Source organism: Trichoderma asperellum, chromosome 2, assembly GCF_020647865.1.
Source record: "Trichoderma asperellum chromosome 2, complete sequence".
Taxonomy (NCBI): Eukaryota; Fungi; Ascomycota; class Sordariomycetes; order Hypocreales; family Hypocreaceae; genus Trichoderma; species Trichoderma asperellum.
The window spans coordinates 833,858-854,070 of record NC_089416.1 but is presented as its reverse complement, the minus strand read 5'-3'; the positions used below and the strand labels follow the sequence as shown (position 1 = coordinate 854,070).

The following is a 20,213-nucleotide window of genomic DNA, read 5'->3' as shown; positions in this document are numbered from 1 at the left end:
CTAGATACATGTAGTTTGACCTATATAACCTATCCGCTAATATATTGGCCCCCGCATCGCTACCCAACTACTAACATGGCCCATTTACCTTCTGTATCTAACTTTTATGAGCATTATAAATACAACATTAGCCGTATAAATGCTCATATACACGTTTTTCCTTTTTCATGCTCGCAGCTCTTGGAGCTCTCAGCCCGATGTTGCCGCCTCAACACAGTCACCTTGCCACCACCTCAAAACGTAATTGATCGATCTCTTTATAACTACCGGCTGGCCTATTCTACGTAGATTCCATGAGACTGACGAATAAATAGCAAGATAATAAGAAAGCATCAAATAGAAATAAAACAAAAAAAGAAAATTCAATTCCGGCGCCGGGAGTCGAACCCGGATCGCCGCGGGACTTTCACTAATGAAAGCGCGGTATGCTAGCCACTACACCACGTCGGATATCTTATTTGATGCTTAGCGGACGACTAAATTTTACTTATATGAGGAAAATCTGGCGACGATCTGATGCCATCTAGCGTGAATATAGCATGGCGCATCAACTTCCTGCCCATTAATTGCATGTATCTACTCGCCCACATTTATTTTACATAGTTAGGATATCTATAGTGAACTCACTCTAAGCTGGATTGGAAAGAGTTTGCTTCTTGTATGACGTACACCTGGAACGCTCCGCCATTAAAACTTCGCTTTAGTTCGGATGTCGATAGGACTGAACGATAGACGTACACGTAGGTCAACTACAGCAGCGCTTCCTTGTTGGGTCATCAGCTTGGAAGATATTTATTGTTGAGACAATCTAGCTGTGGTCAATTTAAGCAAGGTAGCTGAGCCCTTGTTATTTATAGATAACTGCGCATCTGTGCATCTACTCTCTATTTGTTGAAGATCTAGCTTAGAATCTACTACCTGATGAGTGAATGGATGTCCAGCGGAAGCAGGCACTTCTTCTTATAGTCCACATGTACTTTGGAGTGTGGAAACCCCTCTGCCATCTCTGAACAGCGCCGGTGATCGGAGCAAGTGGTGCTTTGGATCAAATGGAGCTCTAACCCGCCTCTAGCGGATTTGTCGTTGCACGAACACCAACCCTGCATTGAATGCTGTCGGATAGAGATGCGTTATTAGGGTGGGATCCAGCCAAAGCCTTATTCCGAAAGCCTGTGGCATAGGGGTATGCAGATATGCAGAGCAGATGCTCTTATCTACTTCAAAAGCGCGGTGCATAGACGAATGGATGCTGAGGGTATCTCTAACAAAAGGTTTGACTCTTAACTCTGCTAATTAAGTGCCCACTAATCATTTATATATACTAATGCTCATTGCATAAACTGGAAACGCCATGAGTTTAAGTATTGGCGAATCATCGCGCTGCATCCGGTAGGCTATCCGATCAGATGTTCGGGTAATCAATTTGTAGACCACTAGGGATCCATAAACTTGAAAGGCAATAGTGATGTAAAGAACATACTATTCATCTAGAGATTAGTATTCGGATATAACTGTGTATGACCTACTATCCAAAATACTTGTTGTGACTCTTGGCTCTTGATTGTATTTTCCTTTATGTTTTTGTAGGCAGATTGTAAGTAAACCTCGAGCTTGCACTATAAGTTTATAGCTCATATATACTATTGAAAATTCTACCGATATTCGCTTGCTGGATGCCACTATTATTTTCTCGCCTTATTGAGATACGCTGAATTGCTCTGTTGCAATTCGGAGCTCATTAACGGGATGCTGTCTTTCGCAACCTCAATTCACAACATCAGTTTCCCCAAAAGCCAAATATTGTAGCTCCAAACGCACCCAGAGGTGGATAATCTTCTTAAGAGGAACTTCACAATGCCAAACTATACCAAGGTGTTGATAATAACAGCCAGGGCACCAGTTTCCTCATTCGGCTAGGGCTGATAGCTGGCTTGTACTTGAAGCTTCAGAATGTGCTGAAACTTGGTTGCGTTGATTGCCGATGCCACCACGGCACTGAGACTTCAAGAATTGTTTGGAATCATATTGGACTACAAATATCGGCAATCAAAATTATGTCCGTAGAAATGAGTTGATGAGATAATCGGAATCACCTTTTATCGCGGCATGAAATAGCTATGTGCGAGTTATATAAGGGCATGATCGAACAATGGGACGTTGCAATTTGTAGCATTATCAGTGATCCGAAACAATCAATTAACCCTCTTGTATTCTGATAAGCTTTGACAATGACAGCGTCTCTAGTTGATGAAATGCTTGAACGTAACAAGTATGAACGCTTCTCGTCTCCGTGTATGTGGGTATCTGCTCACCGCAATCTGGCTGTAGGAATTTTGCTACGTCTCACAGGCCGTACAAGTTCTTTTCTGAAAGCATGAGCCGAAAATTGCCCTCTGTCCTCATAAGTGCGTTATACAGAGAAGAATGAATCATCTTTACAGGGGCACCGTTTACTCATTTGGAGTATAGTAACCTGTCTCGACCCAAGGTGCAAACCAGAAGAGTTTTTATGCCTGAAGCCTGGAGGTACTGTTAATATCTAATTCGCTTCTGAGTTGCCGACCGTTAATATTCGCTTAGAAGCCATTATTTTTCGAGTTGGAGGAGGCAGGGTTGCCCCACTCATCGCTCAAGTCGCTTCAATGGACTGCTTTGTTGGTGGTTTTAGAGAAGTCATGATCATTCATCATACCGGTATGCTATAAGACAGACATCACGCCAAATTCTAACTAATAATTCTCTTTCTTCCATGAAATAGACTGCGGAGCTACTTATTTGACAGCAGAAAAGATCCAGAGCCACATTTTGAAGGAAGAGGGAGTTTCCATCAAAGATACAAACGGTTTGGTGCTTCCAGTTATTGTAGAGTGAGCTATCCTATCCTATTTCAACACAGAACAAGTAGCTAACTGAGTCAGTCTGGAACAAAGAGTTCATGATGATGTCAAGTTATTGAGGGAATCCAAAGTCATTCGCCGCGACTTGAAGGAGTGCATAAAAGGTTACCTGTATGATGTCAAGACTGGACTCGTTGCGCGCGTTTGAGAGTCATCTCCAAGTATGTAATAAGAATATAAATTGTGTGAGGTTTAAAGTGTGAGACATCAGCCAATAAGATACAACATAGCTATAGAGCTATCTAAGAGAGAAATATGAGACAGTTAGCGGTGTGGGATACTACGGCCTCGAGACTTGGCCGCGTCTTACAAGTGTTAGATTCTGATAGGCTCTGACTCTGAGTAATTTTAATATGCGTCTGTCTTGGGTTACATCTCTTAGTTGATGATGTTACAAATATGTGAAAGTTTGTCTTGTGTGACTGGTGGTGATAACCAGATGCTACTATAGATATTGTAGCTCCATTCAGAGAAAGAAGAGAGCTCGTATCTGCCGGTGCCACTATGCAGATAAATGGCCAAACAAGAGAGAGAGATCAATCCCTGCTTATCGTGTGCTCCATGTATTTTCGTCGATAATGATCTGTTACTTGCATGCCATGTCTCTGTAGTCGCGTACGTGTAGCCTGACATCAAGCTTTACAGAATTTGTTAGATAGCAACCAGGTATAAATTCTCTTTGATCCCCGCTCGGAACCGGCGTATGCACTTGATCTCTACATACAAGTCGCCAGCTATTAATCTCCATTATATTCCTTTCAAGAATCATTCCAAACACGCCTCATCCCCAAATACCCATTATGAAATCCCTATTGGTATTTATCTTAGCGGCTGGAACAAGCTATGCTGCTGAAAATGTTCAAAATATCCCAGCTAAAGGACGTTTCAGATGCATTAGTAACTATCGCCTGCCCACAAGCAAGACTTCGCTAACCGCAATAATTAGCTGGTAACACTACTGACTTTTCCATTACTGCAATTAAGGATGGCTCAGCTATAGCAGAAGGCTATATGCTTAATGGCACTTATGCGAGTATGTGTGGCATTGACCCAGTGTTTTTACTTCATTTGACTCTATTCCGTCTCATTTTATACACTAATATATTAATTTCAATTAAAAATAGAGGCCCCAAACGGGAAACTCTATCCCACACGCTTCGCAAATCGTGAGGGCTTCTCATTCTCAGCACCTTGCAAAAATCGTACCCTTTTGGAGCATCCAGTGCATGCCAGAGTACCGTATGGCTATACAGGGGGCACTCCAGGGGCATACAGACTCATTCTTGCATACAACGACCCACAAACTGAGGCCATGTAAGTCCAAATGCAACCCTTTAAGATAGAATACCAGCTAACTATCGTGATACAGATTCTGCGGAATGGTTGCGCATTCCCATAAAAATGAGAATGATTTTGTCCAGTGTGCGTATCAGCAGACATAGGATGTGATTCCTCAAGGAAAAAGCCATCAGAATAAGCCATCGAAGGTCCAAATTACTATCTTCGCTGCCTATTTAAACATAGCATAGTAGTTTGGTCTATAACGGGTAGTAAGTGTCAAAAAGAAGCATTTTATTCGCGGCTCTTGTAGTAAAAGGTGGCACGATAGGAAATGAGACAGAATTGTTGGATACTCATAATCGTTGATGAGATATTAGCCCCGAACGAATATGAGATTTGTAAAAGCATCTTTGATGCTAGAAACTGCTATGTGATATGTACTTATAGCTATGGTTACCTACCTAGTCGAGAGAAGCCAGGAGTGTTAATTGCTTTACCAGCAAATCTACTATATAGGCACAGCTAATGGGTATCCGGCCGGGACTAATCTGCATACATGCATGTGCTTTTGTGACTAATACTTTTGTCTGATAGCAAGTCTGATAATCACGTCATGTAACATGCTCCTCCACTCTTCCACTCGAGCTCACCGTCCTAAGCAGCCGAGAAAATAGTTTGATAACTGGGTAGCGGGGATTTTGTCTATGGCTTCTAACATTTTTCCTTTACGGCCTCTAGGCCTGGATTCTCTACAGTGGTGGCTTAATAAGCTGCGGCGTAATTGAGCAACCTACTAAGGCATCCCAAAGAAAGAATAGAACACAATACGGTTACAGGTACTATAGCTGCGTTATCATTCAGCCTTTCGGCTGCTGGTGGCCTTACAAATGCCCTATTCAATAGCGGACGGATTTGTAACCGCGTTAGTGGTCTTGTCCAAGGTTGGAAGGGTTGCTGCAGAAATTGCCTGAAAGAGCACTAGCTGTGCCCATTTGCATTATGAGATCAGCGCATGTATAATGATGGAGCTTGCTGAGCTCGTCGCATTATATATCACCCAATTAGAAATAACCTTGTTTCCAGAACGTCCAGTAGATTGCAATCGACAATGAGTTTTCCTGCGGCGCATATTTCTAAGCGGGTGTTTGCGGGCAGGCTGGGCTCAAACACCAGCAACCATGGGATTCTGAATAGTATTTATAGACTTGCGCCTCAGCCCGGCATTAACAGCAGCATTCACAACATCTTCGCTCACTCTCAATACAACGACTCCGTTGGGGGGTGCTCATTTCTACATACCAAAACTTCAATTGAAAACAAAACATCTTCCATCATGGCGGCACCTCAACCTCACATCAAGCTGTACACTGACTCCACCCCCAATGGAATCAAGATTACCACAGCGCTAGAAGAGCTCGGACTCAAGTACGAAGTCGAACATGTTGACATTAGTACACTTCGCCAGAAGGAGCCTTGGTATCTCGAAATCAACCCCAATGGGCGAATTCCCGCCATTGTAGACACATTCGACGATGGCGAGCCCATCAGAGTCTTTGAGGGTGGAAGCATCTTACAGTATCTGACTGAGCGATATGATCCCGAGCACAAGCTATCGTTCCCCAAGGGCAGCAGAGAGTACTATGAATGCAACAACTTGCTATTCTTCCAGCATGGAGGTATTGGTCCCATGCAAGGCCAGGCCTCCCACTTTCTCAAATATGCTCCGGTCAAAATCGAGTACAGTGTTAAGCGCTATGTGACCGAGACAAGGAGACTCTACAGTGTCCTTGACACTCAGCTGTCCAAGTCCAAGTCCGGATATTTGGTCGGAGACCATCTCTCAATCGCGGATATTGCCAACCTGTCGTGGGTGATTTTCGGTGAATACACCGATGTCGATATGAATGCTTTCCCGCATCTCAAGGAGTGGGAGGCTAGACTGAGCGCAAGGCCTGCTATTGCTAGAGGATTCCATATCCCCAAGGTCCTAGGAATAAAGAGCGATGACCCTGAGGGCGCTAAAAAGTACCAGAACCATCATGCGGATTGGGTCATTAGAAGCCAGCAGTTGGAACAAGAGGTATTTGGCAAAAAAATAAAGAGCATCTTGATAGATAGAATGAGTAGAGATAGACGATACCTGTATTAATAGCGAAATTGATGTTTTTACACTATCACCAATTTCGTAAAGCAATTCATATTTACCGATGTAGAGATGCCACCAAATTCTTCTCCTACTTGTTTGATCCACTGCTGCCATTATAAACACACCCGCTTCATTCGTGAGTGAGGCATTGTGAGCTGCTAAAGAACAGAAATCATCACCACAGTCACATCTCTATCTTCTGTATTGTCATCCATTATCCACAGCAAGCAACCAAATCGATGAATGCTCTCAGCTCGAAAACATTCATTCTCGCCTGAGTAATCTGTTGAGAGAATTGGCTTATTAGAGGAAGCCCGAATACGCGCATCTCGGATCAGGCGGTCGCCCCGCGCTGCCGTTGGGATTAGCGGCTTTTCCTTTCATGGAATATAGTAGTGGCATATAATTTCCTATCTAGGAAATATGCCTATACCAGCCGAATTCTTGGAAATACATGCTGACAGACTTGAAGGCTGTTGCTAAAGAAACGGATGTTTGCATGCTTCCCGCTTGAGCATATTGCGAAGCAACTTGAGTAGTCTGTGTAGGTATGTATTGCATCTTGAACGCGATTAAAGAATTCTGTTGAAACAAAAGCGCGATATGAAGAAGGTTCTGCTTCTCTTCTTTTGCGCTTTCTTACTGAAGCGTACTCTGTATATATGACGTATATGCAGTCTATAGACGATTGATACGTATGTAAAAATTGAGAAGGAAACGTATAAAAAAAGAGATGAATTCTTTCGTCAAAACATAGCTGCGTCAAAACATTGAGACTTCCTAAATATTCATCACTGAATATATAATCAGTGTATCCCTTAGGCGTCTGGGAATATATAAAGTCCTCCACATTGAATGGGGTAAACTTTAGATTCTGCTCTATTTTGAATACCAGATCTGGATTTGATGTAAAACATCTCCCAAACATGACGGCAATGTTTCTGTCTGGGTGCTATTCGTCGACAAGCTTCCGTGCCAACTCTGTTGTATAGCCTCCAGAAACAAGAATCGGCCCCCTGAAAATGCTATATGCAAAATCTAGTCGCCCGTTCTCAGGAATATTGTCCCAACCAGTGATGCGCGACTCAATTAGATGGATATAAGCGATGCCTAATTTGTCTGCCTTCTTTATCAGGTCTGTGTACTGTTATATGGTATCATCATCCTTCATTCTCATGCCTTGATATGTGTTCCACGGGCTGAGACGGAGTCCAACTCGGTTGACCCCAATTGCATGAGCATCAGCTTTTATAATTTCGTATGCGAAACGAGACCGATTCTCAATACAACCGCCATATTCGTCATCGCGCTGGTTGCTAATGTCTTGAATAAAGGTGTCGATGAGATAGCCGTTTGCGCCATGTATTTCGACCCCATCAAAGCCCGCTTCCATTGCATTTTTTGCAGCCCCCACAAAATTTTTTATGGTTTCCTTAATATCTGCTGTCGTCATGACTGTTGGTGTGCGGGCACCATCTTTCCATGGAATAGCGCTCGGGCTTCTAAATTCGAAGTCCTTTTCATCGTCTACTTCTCTATACGCTGCTCGGCCTATTGTATATAGTTGAGCAAAATTGAAGCTTGCTTTGCAATGAAAAGCTTCGACTGTTGATTTCCAAGCCGCCATTTGATGCGGATTATATAGTCCTGGCACGTTCCGCAGGTCGCCACTTTCTTTTGATACCAGATTACCCTCAGCAATCTGAAGTGTACCTGGTACTGAGGCTCTTTGAGAATAATATTGTTACATTAGCTCTGTTGGCACATGCTCGCCATCAGCTTGACAGCGGCTGACCGCTGCCATGCTAACCCGGTGTTTGACTTCGATATTACCAATCTTTAGAGGCTTAATAGACGAGACTCATCCATTTTGGCCAAAACGCTTAGATCTTCTATCAGGGTATTTCTAGATACATATGCCCAGCAATGCTAAATGAGCTGCCAATTTATATTTGCCTAAGATCGAAATGTGTCTATAAAGTCAAAAATGAGGCGAATATAGCGAACAAATCTCGGGCTGATGGTTCGGTAAATATTACAACCGCTGAACTACGAACCGCTTAATTATGAATTCAATATGGTAGGATGTTCCCGAATAAGAAATTAACTTAGCAACAATCACCTGCTAGAGAAGGTTCTGATACACTCTATTCTAGGACCAGGTAAACAGGAGCTTGCTCTACTACGTAATACGGATTAGCTAGGACCTGAAGCTCATATTTATGACTATACGAGTTAAAATCAGGTATGAACTCCATTTGCTAGTCTCGGTTAGACGACTTTATTTATCAAACTTACCAAAAGACTGCCACACACTTTATTCGCCCCATCGGGAGAGAGAAACAGCACTACAAACTTATGCAGGCACTAGTACGACTAGCATAGACCTACTGTTCCGATCTTCTTTCGGCATATAATCGTTAGTATTTATATAGAAATATGAAGTATGTATGGAGCAGGATGTAACTCATCGAGATCCCACGGACGCTAGGTACGGCCTGCAAAAAGTGGGATTCAGAATAACACCTCGATCACGGTAATCTTGTGGATATCCGGTACATCTCATGCGAGTAACAACATAACTCCGTGCGCCTTTGCAAAATCCTCATCACTTTATAGAGCTGTCTTTCTGCCCCCCCCCCCCCCAATCATCAAAGTTGGATACCGTCTATGCGAACGCAGACTGCAGCTATTTAGATGAGGTTATAATTATCAAACATCCTCAATTCATCATACGATAGCAACCTACCGCTCAAATTTGGCAATGATTCTATATTGACGGTTCCCCTAACTCCGGAGATCCTTGTGATAGTCCTACTGCGAAGCCCCTTGAGTACTCCAGGTAGCTTAGTTGGCCAGCGAGTCAAATTACTTCGCAGCTCCAAGCTAATCCTAGAGCAAGCACGGGCGACTGTGGAATTATGAGCTTTGTAATGCTTCATCAGCGGACATAGGTACTACAATTTCTCCGCATAAGACCGCATTCGTAGCTCGAGAAGTCGAGTCATGGAAAATGTTAATCAACCTACCAAATGGCCGAATGGGCTAGGCAGCCTGTCATCAAGGAGCTAACTACTTCTCGCGGATAAGACAAAGAACGGGGTCGCACGTATATAGAGAGATGGCGAGTGTATCTTCAATACAGTACTAAGAGTCGAACGCGCCGCTGGCCAGCCGTTGCATCAAACTGCATATGAATGATACGATGTTTTTTTTTTTTTTTTTTTGAAAAATGACATCGCGTCTCATAGCTCTTTAAAATAGAGACTTGAAAGCACACAAGCCGTTCAAGAGACGGTTGTTAAATCACAGTCCACTACTAACTCAGCTGTGTATTGCTGGCGCAGAGGTTTTCCCATCTATGCAATATGAATCAATTAATCTTCTAGTTATACACGCTCCTATCACTCCAATCCGAAATTAAGCCAATATTATCTTGCGTAATATGCCTGTGAATAACAACTAATCACCCAGCAGTTGTTCATCTTGAATTATGAGTGAATCAGCCTTCTTCTACACCAATGACCGTGATTTGAAGCACCTCAGCGAACATTTAACTGAGCAAACATCCATTTATGCTATCTGATACTGTATTTACAGATAAAGCACTCGAAAACGAAACAAAAGACCGCCATCTCTTTCTTCAAGTGAAATAGAATTCTATCACTATGTGTACTAGGACTCGAATTTATGACATCTGCCCATGCACCAAGCCCACCTGCATCGACAATGGGCCCATATGCTGCGGAAATGGCCACGTCATGAATATCGATTGTACTACCCGAACAACATGGGACTACTGCAATTGGTGGTTCCTAAATGGGCCATCAGAGCTTGTCTTGAACAGTTTTGTCACGCCGCAGTGCAAAAATCTTGGCTGGACTGATCTCAAGATCATGTCCCTGGAACCTTGTGAGAGATGTAAAAAAGAATGCCGATGAAGTTTGAAAAGTTAGTTCATTGAGCGCCATGCTTTTCTGCTAGACATAATTGTCCTGTCCTTTAAGCAACACCGGTCATAGAGATTCATGCTCGGAAGGATGTTGCTCTTAGAATGTCTATTCTGGTAATATTAATACTTTGGGCAGATAACTCTTATTTTTTTTTTTTTTTTTTTTAGTATAGTGACCTTCAATCGATATAGAGATCGCAGAGAATTGATAACTATATTACGTTTTGCTTTGTCCATATGTAAGGCTTTCAAACAAACAGCTTTGAGAAGATTATTAATAGGCACCATGGTATTGTTCAAGCAGTAGCAATCAGACATATGAAGCAGTATTTTATAGACTGAAATAGAGCTAGCATAGAATTAATCTCATCCTAGCCTAAATGCATCATAGTAACAATGCTGCATATATCGTGGTTTATACGAGTAGGTATATACATCGGAATTAGCCACGGCGCTGACAAATTTTACGTAAACATTTCGCATGGCTATTCATACACATGATTACTTATACTAAATGCGCGATCGTTGTTAATTCGAATTTAAATCATCATCATCTCTGGTATTTTGTAGAAAAGAAAAAGGAGGTGGCGGGTCGTGCTATTCGATGTGGTGTAGAGCGAGTAATGAATGCTTAGACACTAGGTAGATGTATCTAATAATTACCCGCGCGGTAGATTATACAACCATATATTTCCGAAACTGGTTCCTCTCCGATCCGACGAGACATACTATCGCTAATCAGCTTAATGCATTGCTTGATTTGGTGAATAAACTCTGTATATGTAATTGAAATCGCTTTTAGACGCCTTGGGATACATAATCTTTTAACTTCCCAATTCCGTACTTCAACTTCAAAGTTGTGCCTGTTGGAATTGTGAAACAACCCGAAATGAGGGAACTATTCATCTACGCTAAGCCCAAATATGGTGGCGTTATTAAAGAAACACCAATTCCGTACGCTGCTTCGTAAAATGATAAATGAGTTTCGATGTTGTTATTAACTTGCTGCAAGAAAGCCAGGGCCGAAGGAAGTGCTTATCAAGGTCGTCTACGCCGGACTGAATCCGAAAGATTGGAAGGTATGGTGAATCAGAATATGACTTATACACAGGATTTACCTTTTATTCACAAACCTTCATCTCTAGGCTACACAACATCTTACTGAACCAGAGGCATTCAACAAGGGAGACGATGTAGCGGGTATTGTCGAAGCCGTGGGCTCAGAGGTATTCGAGTTCAAACCAGGTGATCGTGTTGCCGGCTTTCATCAGATGCTCAGTCCTCACGGCACTTACGCCGAATATACCGTTGTTAGAGCTGCCACCACATTCCACTTACCACCAAATATCTCCTTCGAATCTGGTGCTTCGCTTCCCTTAGCCTTTATGACAGCCGCTATCGCATTATACCAGGGCCTGAGAGTACCTCTGCCAACAGCCCTTCCCGAAGCAGACGGCGAAAAGACGCCGATACTAATCTGGGGCGGTGCGACAGCCGTGGGAGCATTTGCGCTCCAGCTCGCCAAGTTGAGTAACCTCGGCCCCATAATAACAGTTGCCGGTGATGGAATCGACTTTGTCAAGTCGCTCAATGCTGCGGATCACATCATCTACTATCGGACAGGAGACGTTGCGCAGGAAATCATTGCCACTGCAGGATCCGCCAAGATAAAGCTTGCCTTTGATTCCGTATCTGATCCTCGCAGCTACGAGCCCATCTCTAAAATACTTGCCGCTTCTGGAGGTGGTGTTATTAACATGGTCGATCCCATATACGATCGAAACTGGAAATTCCCAGACAACGTCAAGCTCTCTAGCACCATGGTTGGCTCTGCTCATGGCGATACATGGGGTAGGGTCAGTGATGAGCAAGCAAAAGTAGACTCAGAGTTTGCATATTGGTTCTATCGATACTTGAGCCATTTATTGGCAGAAGGGAGAATCAAGCCTCACCCTGTCGAGGTGCTTCCAGATGGCCTGGCTGGTATTGTTGCGGGAGTGCAGGCGCTCTATGACCGAAAAGTGAGCGCGAAGAAGCTTGTGGCACGGTTAGTTGATCATCAAAGTTGTAATATGTGATATATGATATTAACAATAGATTTATAGGATTGGTGAATAAATGTTGGATACCAGTACTTCGTGGCATAGAGCCATGTAAGTTATTGTTAACCTCGAGCGTTTCATTCATATTGTTTGAGAAAGTCGATCCTTTAAACCACTACCTCGGATAGTTAAAATTCAAGCTAAAGCTTTGTGATGAGAAAAAAAAATATTCATTAAATCCTAAGTTAGTCTGTACATCCAAAAACTCCTATTAAAAGCCAAGATCAATCTCCAAGCGATCCATATGTCCAATAGCGTCTACACCATTACTCTTCCCCTCCTTAACAAACTCACTCTGTGGCGGCCCCAGATACGTGTACCGCAAATCACCAAGATCAAGAATCAGCTTCTCTAGACAAATGTTCTGGCTCCTAAGCCGCACCTCAATTGTGTGGCTACCCTTCTTCACCGTGCCCAAGTTATGCCCTTTCTTCCAGACGCAATCCATGACGGCGGCGGCCCAGTTCTTAGGAACGTCTTCAGCATTCGACTCATCCTCTGTAAGACGATATGTTTTGATGGGTCCACCATCAAAGCGCACATCGTATTGCATCCGGCTTGTCTTTTCGGTTTCAAGGGTCATGTTGAACTGAAGCTCGAGATTGGTATTGTCGTGCTGTGAGAAGACATAAATGGGATACTTGAGGAATGGAATTTCGTCTGGCTTGCTAAAGTCAGTATCAAAGGGGAGTGTGACAGCTCCAGCAATAGGTCGGCCAAGAGCAGGTAGCCGGATATATGGTTCTGTGACCCAGTTCCCGGCATCAATAGCTAGATGGCCGCTCTCTTCGACAAATCCTTCAAATTCAGCGGGAACGCGACTATTCCTGACAGTCATATGAACCTGTTCGTAGCCATCACGAGTGCCGATGATTTCAATCATGACCTTGGCATCAAAATCGGTGGGTACTTTCGCCCAGTCAATGGTTACGATGACTCTGATATCATCATCTCGAGGGTTGAGATGGCCTTCATACGTGGAAAGCTTGATCCAGTCGTACTGTGGCTTAGCCTTCCAGCTGAACTCCTTTGTACCACGGTGGAAGACCTCAAAGTAGCGGGTTTGCTCCCCATAAGGAGTGATGAATGGGAGAGTCACGCCAGGCTCGAGGAATCCACGGGATGGATGAGTTTTGTCGGAATCTTCATTGATATGACCAGGATTGATACCCTCAATGCCTTCCACGGCTATTCCCATATGACCAACACTTGGGTTAGAGTCTTCTTTGGTTTGTACATAGCAAAGACCATCAATCATGTTGCGTGAAGGTTCCGCACCAGTATCGCCATAGCCGTAATGGGGCTGACGAAGAATGAGATCCCATTTGCCATCGGATATGGAATTGAACTCCTCAAACAAATCATGATCATCATCCATAAGGCTGATGCACTTTTTCAGCAACACATTGGTCGTGTTCCTGCGCTGTTTGGCGAAAAGCTGATTTGTATACTGAGCCACACGAACTTGAGTGAATATGTAGGTGGCCTTTACGGGATGAAGCACGAGCTGGAAAAACGCTGACTTTTGACCCTCCTCAATGTGTGAGTAAATGGCTTCAACCTCTTCCATGAGCTTACCCCACCGTGCAAGGACGTTATCGGCTTCGTGGTACTTCTGAATGACGAATGTAGAAGCATCAATGTGATCTTGCTTACGTATCGCCACCAGCTTATTAAAATCGTACCAGGACTTTCCAATCTGACTTGCGTATTTTTCGCCAAACTCACGTGTAGCGAGATGCTCAAAGTACTGCGGTAGCGTAGTGGCCGTGATGGAATTAACATCCCAGGCTAGGTCAAATGCAAAACTCATGGGAATCTCGACAGGCTTCAAGTCTCCAACGTTGAAGATCCATATACGATTTGCGCCCCGATAATGAGCCAACTGGAGCTGATGAAGAGCCTTACCCAGAGTATTACTGTTGATCCATCTGTAACAGCGCGGGTAGCCCGTGTACTGGAAATGGTAGTAATAACCTGAGCCTCCAGACCTCTTGTTCTCCTCCTCTGTGGGAAGGCGACGAATGGTTCCAAAGTTATCGTCTCCGAATAAGAGTGTCACGTCGTCAGGGATAACAAGCCCCTTTTCATAATATCCTTGGACCTCTTTGTAGAGCGCCATGAGCTGCAAAACCCCATCTTCCTTTCCATAGTTCTTCTTGATAATGCCTCTCTGCACACCTAGCACGTCGGTAAGGATCTTGACAGGATCGCCTCCCGTCATTGGTACATCGCCTTCGCCTCTCATTCCCATAGTGAAATAGGATTCATAAGGAACCGCCCTCTCTGCACCCTCTTCAAAGTACTGAGTAACCTTTGCTTTATTTGTATCCCAATTCCAGGTTCCTTCCGGTTGCGTAGTAGACCACTCGTTCATGGCCCTCTGCATTGGTTCATGGTGTGAAGTACCCATCACGATACCGTATGTGTCTGCAAGCTCTTGATTCTTCGGATCATCCACAAAGAAAGACCGGCCAGGGTAAGGATATCCTCTCCACATTGCGGGCCACATAAAGTTTGCTTTGAGTCGCAAGAGCAGTTCAAAGATGTAATGATACAAATTTGAATCAAATTTGGGGCCAAACTTTTCGTGGACCCAGCTGTCCATCCCTGGACACTCGTCGTTGATGAATATGCCACGATATTTGACGCTGGGCTCTCCATTGAAAGTTGTTACAGGCAAAGCAAAGATCTTCTGCTGCTTTTTTGGAGGCACATCTGCCCACCAATGCCATCTATCGTTTGACGCCTTATCAGCTAGAATATCCTCTCATGACCAGTCTCGTGTAAAGATACTCACGGTGATACACCAATTTGTTCTGAAAGAGAATACGTGCCAAAAATAGCTCCTCTTTTATCGCTTCCAGCAATGACCAAGGCATTGTCATAGCCATCAAAAGGATTATGCACAACTGTCGTCATCCATGACTCCCATTTTCCTTCAATCCGACTAGGATCAATCTTCCCTTGGTCTCTCAGGAGCCGAATTGTCGGAGATTTGTCCAGAGAGCCGATAACAATACACGATTTGGCCGGGGAAGCCGAAGGGCCAGTCTTCACAATGGGATTGGATTGACGTCCGATGACCTTGGTAAAGTCTTGAGATAGATTGCCTGCCGCAATGACCACGCCAGGGAAGTCTTGCTCATCGGCAAAGATACTGGCACCAACAATGCTGAACCCATCTCCCGGCTCAAAAGATACAATCTTCTGTTCAAGCATGTTTGGCTAGCAGTTACCAAATGATGAGAGAAATGAAGCAATTAGTGAGCTGCGAGGCAAGCTCTGGATCTGGATCAATGCAAGGGGGATGAGGGCTATTTGTAACAGGAAAAAGCGAAGCGATATATGAAACAAGTGTTTAACATAGCATTGGCATTGTATCAGCTCATAAACAGCCTCTCAGTATTGGCGACGTCACGCGGACAAGGGTCGAGGTGTTGGGTAATACGAAGTACTTTCTCCTCTTTTGCCGGACGCCACGGGATCGGCTGGAAACCCGATGGGAGGCCGGATATTATATTGAACAGGGATCTGAGGAGGGTGTCTGGCGCTTGAGCTGCTGATCCGCGAATCAGATGGCAGTTCGCCTACGGGTGCTCGTTCTCTTGGCGTTGTCTAAGACGATGATGAAGACGGTAGATCAGCAGGAAAGCTTGAGATCCTCTTTTTGATTTCCATGAAGCGTCGAGCCGCGGTGCCTGAGACAAGAAAAAAGAAAGGTATTTCATGCGCCAATGCTTTGGTATAAGGTGTTATTTTATATCGACTAGCTTTGCAATTAGTATTGACAGCTAGGTAAGGTCTGTATAGGTATGTGCATGTCCCTGGGAGCTTGAAGCGCTCTTCAGTGGTGCAACCCCGCGTTGCTGTCCCCACTCACATCTCCGTCTAAGCAGATTCGCTATTCCCGTCATACACTTGCTTCTATTTCTCATGATGGCTGTGCTTTTGTTTTCTTTGCTCTCTTAAAAGGAAAACCCCAGTTTTGATCTTTTCAAACCGGGTTATTCCAACAAGCCAAAAGCAGAATGTCAGCTGGCTATCCGTATCCATGATCAGTAGGCATCAGTTTTCATTTAGCAGCGGAGCTCTTCGCCTGACAGCTTCATGACGATGCGTGACCAGCAGCTGCTACCGCAAGGATTTCTTCTTCAAATCCAGGGACGTAGTGGACTTCAACACCGCCGTCCTCCAGAAGCTGGCGACCCGGGTTCTTCCCAACAAAGGTTTCCGGCTCCAAGACTCCAACGTAAACCTTTTTGATCCACGACTTCTGGCGAAGAATGCGCTCAACACACGGCAGCTTGCCACTCAGACGCTTGAAACAGGGCTCAACCGTCGTATAAAGGACGTGCGGGCTCTTCATCGCAGTACCCAAATCTTCTTCAGTGGTCGAATGCTCCTCTGCGAGCTTCAACAGACAGCATTCCTCAGCATGTGTGTTGCCTGGGAGCTCCAGGGTGTAGCCCTCGGCAGAAACATGACCATCTTCAAGCCTCATCAGGATGGCTCCCACGCGGAAGTTGGTCGGCTTTGGCGGGGATTTCTTTGCCAATTCCAATGCGTGCTGCATTGCCGTCTTGTGATCTTGGCTCGCCGATGAATCCATTGTCCCGTATTTTCAACAAAGGTGATAGAGAATGCGCATGCAGGAAGTACGTTTTATCCAATGCTCTGTCAGCTTTCACTATGATGGCAGACTCACTAGCGAACTCGGACGCCTAAAATGGGCCGGAAGTTAGTGGATCCCGGGCGCCGACTCCATTAAGCTTAACGGGTTCCTGGGCGCGCTGCGACGCGTGACGCAGATAAAGAGTATCAGCCTACCCTCCTCCAAGTTTTTGCACACCACACGCAGACTTGCAGCGTTCCATTGATATTTGAAAATGTCTGATCATGAAGATTTTGCGGACAGCGAGCCGCCGACAATAGACCCCTATGAGGTCTTGGGCCTGGAGCGCACCGCAACTGCTGACCAGGTCAAGGGCGCATATCGCAAAGCAGCGCTCAAGAATCATCCAGGTGGGTTGCACGGTTAAGCCAGAGAGGCTATGACTCACAATCGCTGACCTCTATCGATGCAGACAAAGTTGCCGAGTCTCAGAAGGAGAAGGCGCACGAGGCCTTTCAAAGCATCGCATTCGCTTACGCCGTCCTCTCGGATCCTGCGCGACGAAAACGATACGACACCACTGGATCAACGGCCGAGTCCATTGTTGACTCCGAGGGCTTCAACTGGAGCGACTATTACCGGGAGCAGTTTAAGGATGCAATCTCCGAGGATGCCATCAGAAAATTCGCCGAGAAATACAAGAATTCCGACGAGGAGAAGGATGATCTCCTCATCGCCTACGAAGAGTGCGAAGGCGACATGGATCAGGTGTACGAGCGAGTGATGCTTAGTGATGTCGTTGAGGATGACGAGCGATTTCGTAAGATTATTGACGAAGCAATTGAGACTGGCGACGTCCCAAGCTTCGCAGCTTACAAGAAGGAAAACAAGCGGAAGCGTGCTGCCCGTGCCAAGGCGGCCAAGGCAGAGGAAAAGGAAGCTGAGGAGCTGGCCAAAGAGCTTGGCGTGCATGACAAGATTTTTGGCGGCAAGGCAAAGGGCAAGAAGGGTAAGGGGAGCTCGGAAGATGACTTGGCAGCTCTGATTCAGAAGCGACAGAAAGATCGGGCTGAGGGCTTCCTCGACCACCTCGCTGAGAAGTACGGCGCAAAGAGCTCTGCTGGCAAGAAGGGCAAGAAGCGCGTTGTTGAGGAAGAGGAAGAGGAGCCGTCGGAGGAGGCATTTCAAGCTGCTGCGGCCAGGCTCAAGAAGGCAAAGACTTCTAATAGAGAGGAGAAGTCTGCGTCAAGCTCAGGCCGACGATCGACGAGATCTCGCCGGTAAACTCTATCACTTTGTTCGTTGGAGTAAGGGATTTAAGCTGGATTATTTTTGCTTCACAGCTACTAGGGAAAGGGTTCGGGATTGGGGTTCAAGGCGTCGTGTAAGCACAGGCTATTAGGAATATCTTGGTAATTTTACAGCATTGGGCGATGAGAAAGATGTATACGATTTGAATTTGAACAAGTGATAATTATTTGCGACTAATTCTACCATACGTCTATTGCCTTCATTTCTTCATATACCAGACTGTTGGCGAAGATCAAGACCTGCCTGCACAGGCCAATCTGCAGCTTATCGGAGCTCCCCAAAACGATAGCGGGGCCTAAGCAGTGACGCGCCACAACCAGCGTGACCTTTCCTACAACGCATCTTCCTCATCCCCATGCTTCCTTTCTTTCTTTCTTCTCTCTTATTGAATGATGAAAGCGAAATCGACGGCGCAAACATGGACTTGTGCACTTTGATTTGCCAGTGAATCAAGGCGCCGAGATACACATTCCATGAGCGAGGCAGCCAAGCCTACACTTTATCCGCGATACTGCTTTCATCTATCGCCAACCGTGAATACGTGGTGCCTGTTGCACGCTGCCGAAATCCATGCTTTAGATCAGCATGCCGGCTTTGACGGTACGTGCGCGCGATAGAGCGAGAAATCCTCACATTGATTCTGGAAGCTGGCTAAAATTTACTCTTGTTTAAGCCGAAAACTTCTTTTTCTACAGAAATCTCCCGATAAAATGGGTGCGCATCGTTGGCATCGTCGTCGCCGTCGAACAGTTCCTCAACCGACGACTTTATACTATTGATGATAGCAGCGGCAGAAATATTGTCGCCCTAACTACATGTCCAGTCTCTGCAAAGTCAAAGAATGAATCGGTAGCTTGTGAATTGCGAGCGAATACAGAAGCACGAGCGGCTGATCTGCAGCAGGCAGACCCCTACGCAGATGTTGATGTAGGCACGGTAGTTGACGTGAAGGGGGGATTGTCATCTTTTCGCGACGAGCGACAGATCAACGTCGAAAAGATGGTCATTGTGAAGAGCACGGCTCAAGAAGTGGTGCTCTGGGAAAAACGAACCAAATTCCATCGCGAGATCCTGGATGTCCCTTGGCTGCTTCGAGATAGGGATATACATCGATGTCGTCGGGAAGCAGAACGTTCCCAGGCAAAAAAAGAGCAGAAGAGGATAAAGGAGGAGGAGAAGAAAGTTGGAACAAGAGAAACAGATACGAAGCTACCTGTAAGAGGTTTGAAAAGAAAAGGCTCTCGTGATGACGGCGCGGCCAAGAGAATGCGGATGATTATCCAGGAGAATGCATTAACAGGGAAATACAGTGCTCTTGGACTATAGCACAGGAGTTATTTTTTGGCGATAACAAGACGAGTTAGAGTTTTGGTTAATCCGTAGCATACATGCTTTTTGTTGATAGAGATTTGAGGTGAATAGCCTGCCAGACAGATGACGTCTAGAATTCTAGTAGTAGTGCGTTGTCGATCCTCTTATACACGCATGTCTGCACACCTCAAGCCGTAAATTCAAATCAGAAAACAAGCAAAGCAGAAGAATCATCCGTGCCAAACAATTCAGCGCAACACCATCACACGGCCAGCTGATCTCCCAAGGCCCATGTGCCAAGCACCAAGTCAGCAGCTCCACAGCTGTGACCACCAATTTTCCCCTCAAACATTCCTTGTTTGTTGACTACAAAAGTCTCAAGCCCGCTCATGCCAGACCTTGGTCTTCCCAGGCAACACCGTCCTACATAGCAGCTCTCTATGATGCACCATTCACTCACGTTTCCGCAAAAGAACTGTTAAATCCCGCCCCGAAAATATCCCAATTGAGGAGACAATCGGCACGCCCCGTGACCCACTCCCGGACATTGTTTTCCAGCACACGCCGGCCAAATCGGGGTGACACGGCGCTTGTCATT

General features: G+C 45.2%; 8 protein-coding genes and 1 non-coding gene across 9 annotated transcripts; 6 read left to right on the top strand and 3 right to left on the bottom strand.

Moving 5' to 3' along the window:
* Positions 1-366: 366 nt before the first annotated feature.
* Positions 367-450, bottom strand: TrAFT101_002591. Its single transcript has one exon. It is a non-coding gene; the product is annotated as a tRNA-Glu (tRNA).
* Positions 451-2,642: 2,192 nt separating this feature from the next.
* On the top strand, positions 2,643-3,045 carry TrAFT101_002590 (uncharacterized protein; the record flags this gene model as incomplete). The annotated part of the gene is made up of 3 exons (XM_024909487.2): positions 2,643-2,694; positions 2,759-2,867; positions 2,919-3,045. 3 exons carry the CDS (start codon positions 2,643-2,645, stop codon positions 3,043-3,045), a joined length of 288 nt encoding a protein of 95 aa, XP_024763710.2.
* Positions 3,046-3,627: 582 nt separating this feature from the next.
* Positions 3,628-4,722, top strand: TrAFT101_002589 (uncharacterized protein). The gene is made up of 4 exons (XM_024909486.2): positions 3,628-3,794; positions 3,844-3,930; positions 4,022-4,211; positions 4,267-4,722. Exons 1-4 carry the CDS (start codon positions 3,698-3,700, stop codon positions 4,337-4,339), a joined length of 447 nt encoding a protein of 148 aa, XP_024763709.1. The 5' UTR covers positions 3,628-3,697; the 3' UTR covers positions 4,340-4,722.
* Positions 4,723-5,511: 789 nt separating this feature from the next.
* On the top strand, positions 5,512-6,327 carry TrAFT101_002588 (uncharacterized protein; the record flags this gene model as incomplete). Its single annotated transcript, XM_024899365.1, has 1 exon — positions 5,512-6,327. The coding sequence occupies one exon, from the start codon at positions 5,512-5,514 to the stop codon at positions 6,325-6,327; it is 816 nt and encodes a 271-aa protein (XP_024763708.1).
* Positions 6,328-11,165: 4,838 nt separating this feature from the next.
* On the top strand, positions 11,166-12,394 carry TrAFT101_002587 (uncharacterized protein; the record flags this gene model as incomplete). Its single annotated transcript, XM_024909484.2, has 4 exons — positions 11,166-11,230; positions 11,289-11,355; positions 11,422-12,323; positions 12,382-12,394. 4 exons carry the CDS (start codon positions 11,166-11,168, stop codon positions 12,392-12,394), a joined length of 1,047 nt encoding a protein of 348 aa, XP_024763706.2.
* Positions 12,395-12,466: 72 nt separating this feature from the next.
* TrAFT101_002586 (uncharacterized protein) lies at positions 12,467-15,871 on the bottom strand. The gene is made up of 2 exons (XM_024902331.2): positions 15,179-15,871; positions 12,467-15,113 (listed from the first exon to the last, which is right to left on the bottom strand). The coding sequence occupies exons 1-2, from the start codon at positions 15,598-15,600 to the stop codon at positions 12,590-12,592; spliced, it is 2,946 nt and encodes a 981-aa protein (XP_024763705.2). The 5' UTR covers positions 15,601-15,871; the 3' UTR covers positions 12,467-12,589.
* A 231-nt stretch (positions 15,872-16,102) lies between these two features.
* TrAFT101_002585 (uncharacterized protein) lies at positions 16,103-17,073 on the bottom strand. Its single transcript, XM_024907596.2, has one exon. It carries the CDS (start codon positions 16,988-16,990, stop codon positions 16,487-16,489), a length of 504 nt encoding a protein of 167 aa, XP_024763704.2. The 5' UTR covers positions 16,991-17,073; the 3' UTR covers positions 16,103-16,486.
* On the top strand, positions 16,389-18,605 carry TrAFT101_002584 (uncharacterized protein). The gene is made up of 2 exons (XM_024899410.2): positions 16,389-17,403; positions 17,466-18,605. Exons 1-2 carry the CDS (start codon positions 17,268-17,270, stop codon positions 18,275-18,277), a joined length of 948 nt encoding a protein of 315 aa, XP_024763703.2. The 5' UTR covers positions 16,389-17,267; the 3' UTR covers positions 18,278-18,605.
* Positions 18,606-18,777: 172 nt separating this feature from the next.
* On the top strand, positions 18,778-19,630 carry TrAFT101_002583 (uncharacterized protein; the record flags this gene model as incomplete). Its single annotated transcript, XM_024899315.2, has 2 exons — positions 18,778-18,904; positions 18,978-19,630. The coding sequence occupies 2 exons, from the start codon at positions 18,778-18,780 to the stop codon at positions 19,628-19,630; spliced, it is 780 nt and encodes a 259-aa protein (XP_024763702.2).
* Positions 19,631-20,213: the final 583 nt, after the last annotated feature.

Bases quoted from the DNA above. Each gene is read 5' to 3' on its own strand.
- TrAFT101_002585 (XM_024907596.2), bottom strand. From the start codon at position 16,990: ATGGATTCATCGGCGAGCCAAGATCACAAGACGGCAATGCAGCACGCA.
- TrAFT101_002586 (XM_024902331.2), bottom strand. From the start codon at position 15,600: ATGCTTGAACAGAAGATTGTATCTTTTGAGCCGGGAGATGGGTTCAGC. The intron at 15,114-15,178 runs GTGAGTATCTTT...GTCAAACGATAG, and splicing joins GAACAAATTGGTGTATCACC to ATGGCATTGGTGGGCAGATG.
- TrAFT101_002589 (XM_024909486.2), top strand. From the start codon at position 3,698: ATGAAATCCCTATTGGTATTTATCTTAGCGGCTGGAACAAGCTATGCT. The intron at 3,795-3,843 runs GTAACTATCGCC...CGCAATAATTAG, and splicing joins AGGACGTTTCAGATGCATTA to CTGGTAACACTACTGACTTT. The intron at 3,931-4,021 runs GTATGTGTGGCA...AATTAAAAATAG, and splicing joins GCTTAATGGCACTTATGCGA to AGGCCCCAAACGGGAAACTC.
- TrAFT101_002584 (XM_024899410.2), top strand. From the start codon at position 17,268: ATGTCTGATCATGAAGATTTTGCGGACAGCGAGCCGCCGACAATAGAC. The intron at 17,404-17,465 runs GTGGGTTGCACG...CTATCGATGCAG, and splicing joins AGCGCTCAAGAATCATCCAG to ACAAAGTTGCCGAGTCTCAG.